Genomic DNA, 4,949 nt, shown 5'->3' on the forward strand with positions numbered 1-4,949 from the left:
GCTTCGTCCACGGTGAAAGCTGATCCGGCGATCCACAGCGCGAAGTTGATGTATTTCCTCAGGATATCGTCCTCTTTTGGAAGGCCAAACAAAGTAGTTTCACTTTCACAACGAAACACACAGCGTCTCCACGACATGGTGGCAGCGGCAACAACACTACAGCAAGAATAAAAAAGTTATGCCTTCTTTCTTTGCGTGAACATTTGGGCAGTGTTATGCAAATCTTCCCACACAGTGACGTAGACATGTGGGCGTGTGTTTAAACGAGGCATTTAGGAGGGCGTAGACAAGTCTTAACTTTTATAAAGAATATCTCTTTGGGTTTGAGACTTTAGTCTTTGCAACTTTAGGGATCTTATCTATGCACGAACAGCTTGTAACACTCCAAAGAGAAAGGAACATTTGAAATTGCATCATATGACCCCTTTAAAAAAAGTCTTAACAACCCCAAACTTTTGCACAGTAGTGTATTAACAAAACTGCATAAATTTAGTCTGCCAAATCAGTCATATGGTGCAACCAACAAAGTTATGTGATCTAACCAACAAGCAAAACAAACAAGCAAAAAGGAAAACAGTAAATAATACAGTATAATAGAGTATTTTACCTATGTAAATGTTGTAATTTGACCATTTCGTGACAATTTACAGTTAGTTGTAAAATGTATAAAATCTTTCTACCATGTTTTTTTTAAGTGCAGAAAGAAATTTGATGGGTTCCCTCACTGGTTTTGATTGAACACTATTTTCCCTCCCTCCCACAGAGAGGATGTACCCCCTCCAAAGAGTCGTGTTTCCACCGCACGCAGTTTCACCAGCGTGGGCAGCCAGCGTTCCTCGCTGGGCTCCATGTCTCCCTCCAACCTGCATGAGTACACCAAGCCCCAATATGACAAGATACCCTCTGAAGAGTACGTGAGGCCACCTAGTCACGCCCCTATTCCCCCACCCAGCAGAATGGCCGGCCCCAACCTCAGCCGCATGGGGGCCATCCCTGTCATGGTCCCTGCCCAGAACAGGGATGGGTCCATTGTGTAAATCTGAACTGGGATCATTCTCCACACAATTTAGACTGTCACTATTCTATTCATTGTTCTAGCGGAATTTGTGAAGAAGCAAATGAAGGTTTCTGCAGAGAGTCAAACTCAGCTGTACCATCTCTCATAATACAATTTGACTCACAGAACTTCAACAAACATTAACAAAAAACTTTATTAAATAGGATGCGGAAAGGTGATTGATTCACCTGCTTCTGTTTTGTCAATAATGCAATGCATGATGTTCTTTTTTCTTTTTTTCTTTTTAAAAATAGAAGGCCCTATCTAATACAAGGCACTTGAATTGTTTGCCTATTAAGTGTTCTCCAGAGATTAAATGAAACCCATTGAACTAAATGAAATGTATGTAGAACAAACCATAGTTCTTGGCTTTAGATAAAAAAACTCCCAAGCTATTTGTTATTCTTTTTGCTTTTTTATCAGTTTGAAACATTTTCAGGCAACTTTAAACCATTTATCTATGACAATTATTATCTCTTCATGCTACAAAAGCCTGGTAAAGATTTACTCAAAGTCTGTGGAAAATATGTGGGTTGACTTTGGTTTCTGGATGAGATTGTTTTTAAAAAAGATAAAAGCGTTTGTTTGGATTGAAAATTATTTACATGTGATGTGTATATATGAACATGAAATTGATTTATCTGACAATAAGCTAATACTGTGATTCTTAACCTGCTTTGATTTTTATGGACCATTTGGCAGTTGTAAACCCCCATCGGTACATGTCAGTGTGATTAGTGTTCAAGTCTCTGATTGGTTGTTTGCTTATGCGTTGATTGGCTTGTGACACACAAACCTCCACTTCCCCCAAACCTGCAGCATAGTGGTAGTCATCAAAATAAATAAGATTAAAGGGTTTATTTCAAAAGATGCTCAAGCTGGGTGGTAAAATATGGTTCACTGAGCAATCAGACTTTGGCAAGTTTGAAGGCCAACGGCACCAGTCACCACCACTCCTCTGCCCCCGCCAGGCCAGAAAAGCTGATCACAGATGTCTCGGAGATGCTAATCCCAAACCTGCATTTGGCCTGGCTCAACTCATACCCGCTTTAAAGCTGATTGTCAATTTGACATGTTAGTTTGTAATTGATTTATTAAATGAAGGACATTTTACTGAAGGATTTGTTGACGACACAATTTAAACCAATTGAAGGAGGTCGACTTAATGAAAGATTGTCCATACATTTTTAAAAGACTTGAATGTTTATGAATAGTGTATTGATTAGGATTAGTCTTAACACTCTTAAGTCACCATATTCACCACAGTGAGTGTCACCAGTCTTGAGGGAACAGTCATTCTTATTGTTTGGGTTACTGTATATTTCATCCCGCAGTGTCATCCTGATGTTCTCTCTGTACCTTTTTTAACTTTGGGTCTAATGAACTGGTGTCGCTGGTGGGTCCATGTCAGCAGTGTAAGGTAAATAACACATGAACAATTACAAAACAATCATCATTTAAAGTATATTTTGATTAAGGATGAGTAATGCAGATTTTAACAATACATGATTTGTTGGCAGTTTCTGTGCGACCAGTATTACTCGATATATTCATAGATGTATAATGAACAGTTTTTTTTTTTCTCATAAATGCTGGATTTGGTCTCATGGAAGGGTATTGTGTATGCTGACAACTATATGCTGTCTGCCTGTCTTGTGTGTCTCTTGTACACAAATAGCAGTCTTTTCACAATCTGCTTGTCTTTTGATCATGGATCCTGTTGAATGTGTAAATATATTTACTGTAAAGTTTGATTGCGTTTGTCTTTATGGCTGTAATATGCTGCCGCTCGGGCTATGAATTTGATGAAGGACAAGAGCATGATCAGGCTAATCATCCACCATATGGATAAGGTCTTATTAACATATATTATGCATATGTTGTCATTACCCAAAATAGCCTGTAAGAATAGAGTTGCTGTTACAAGATCAGTTCAGCTTGTTTAAACACGGAGACTAATGCCAGTGTAAACATGGAAATCTGATCTTTGATCAGCAAACCTTTACTGCTAGCTGTGCGAATTGACATCCTTGAACCGAATCATCTGTTTTCTGTTTGGATGGGGCCCATTTGGGATTTCATTACTGTAGAGGTTAGGCCGGTTCTCTGTACAGTGCCATTTAAAGAGATAGATACTTTCCTTACTAATAAGAGACAACCAATGATTATTAACTGTAGAATTTTTCTTTAGAAAACTGTGTACTAATAATAACTTTTTTTTCTTTCTATTTGTTTGGTTTGCACATCATGTAAAATCCTCATCTTATTTTTGTGTGCTTTTGTGATGTATTTCTGAATAAAAATTAAACTACTATCTTTCTACACACTTTCACTGAGATATTCACTCATTCCCTCCTCTTCATCCTGCTCTCCGCAGGCTACTGGCGGTACTGTCGCTTTTCAGAGTGATTAATTTTAATCTCCCGTTGATTTCCACCTCTAACTCCAGGTGAGGCCATTCTCTCGCCGCCTAATGACCGCAATTAATTAATGACTCGCAAAAGCACCGGCGGCTTCGCTGACCAAGAGCAACAGAACCTGAAGCGATGGTGATTTGTGTGCGCGTGAAAAACTCAGTGCATGTGGAGGGGTGCCCTTGAGGGTGCTTCATAAAACATGCTGTCAGTCAGCCGAGTCATTGCAAATAACTAATTTGTACCGCAAGTTCAACCATTGTGCTGGTTTAAGACCGGTAAATCAAAGTGTAGAAATGGGTGACAAATTGCTTTGCTTAGCTTTGATTAGACTGAGGGTCAAATAATTGGCTTTTAAATGACTGGTATGTGGGTTCAAATAAATCAACAAGTGAGTAATACATTTGTTAGGATTGCAAAAAAGTTATTTGCGTTCTATAACAGAGTGTAACTATAAAAGGTTAGTTAGTTCACCCAAAATAAACCCAAATCTGAATTCTAACTTCAGATAAGGCACGCACACTGAAAAAAATGGTGTAGAAACAATTTTCACTCAGAAATTGCTAGTACATTTCATAATTACAAAGAAATGTCAAGTAGTATTTTATTGCAAAACACTGATATTTACTTACAATAAAAAAAATTGCATGTGAAAAAGTGTATTAAAAATGATTTTTCTTAGTGTGTGGGCAATTTCAGTTACTTGACTGGTACTACCTTGTTTGTTCTACACACTTGAGAATTGACTGGCCTTTCTTTTTTTGAGCACATACAATTCTTTTTGAAATGAGCAGATGCACAAATGAGATGTGTTCTAACATTATGGCACTGTGAATGTAAGTTTACCATTGTTTAAATGTTTTTATTGTTTGGGTTTTACTCTCCCACAATAAAGGACTTCAAGCTACCTTTAATTATTATCCATTTAATTTCTCAGGCAGTGATCAATAACATACATAAAGAATGGTGGTCAATAATTAGTTGCAATGATACTGATGTCTAGCAATAACTGAGAGTTCATAATGCCTTGCAGTCCTAATGATAATTTGTAACCAATCACAGACCCCAGCAAGCCATAACTTATGTAGTACCAAGCAAGTGATTAACTGCTGGATGTCAGTATATTTTTCATTAAGGCAATTCTGGGTGGAATAATTGTGCTGCGAATATGTAGTACTTTCAGAGACGGCATGCTCAAGCCATCAAAAGCACATTAGACTGTAATATAATTGTGTTAATGTAAGGGAAATTCATTTCCTCTGAGCTGCATTTAACTCCCAGAGTCAGTGATGTGTGCTGTTGGGTCTGTCTCTGCTTTTGTGTGTGGGATTTGACTCTGCACAAGGCATTAATCCCACACAATGGAAAACATCACTCTTATAGACCTCCTGTCCTTGGGCTGAAAACTGCAGACAGTGAAATGAGGACATGAAATCGTCCCACCTCACATACTCTTATTTTTCCTGCTGAAGGTAATA

The 4,949-nt window shown here is 38.1% G+C and overlaps 1 protein-coding gene across 1 annotated transcript in view; it reads left to right on the top strand.

Moving 5' to 3' along the window:
* Positions 1 to 1,297, top strand: part of LOC107693949 (CXADR Ig-like cell adhesion molecule) — a 65,556-nt gene extending 64,259 nt beyond the window's left edge. Inside the window, exon 7 of the mRNA XM_016493525.1 lies at positions 764 to 1,297. Within this exon, the coding sequence (XP_016349011.1) occupies positions 764 to 1,037 (274 nt within the window). The 3' untranslated portion in view covers positions 1,038 to 1,297. The remainder of the gene's footprint in view (positions 1 to 763) is intronic.
* The last annotated feature ends 3,652 nt before the right edge of the window (positions 1,298 to 4,949 follow it).

Source organism: Sinocyclocheilus anshuiensis, unplaced genomic scaffold (genome assembly GCF_001515605.1).
Source record: "Sinocyclocheilus anshuiensis isolate Anshui unplaced genomic scaffold, SAMN03320099.WGS_v1.1 scaffold694, whole genome shotgun sequence".
Classification (NCBI taxonomy): Eukaryota; Metazoa; Chordata; class Actinopteri; order Cypriniformes; family Cyprinidae; genus Sinocyclocheilus; species Sinocyclocheilus anshuiensis.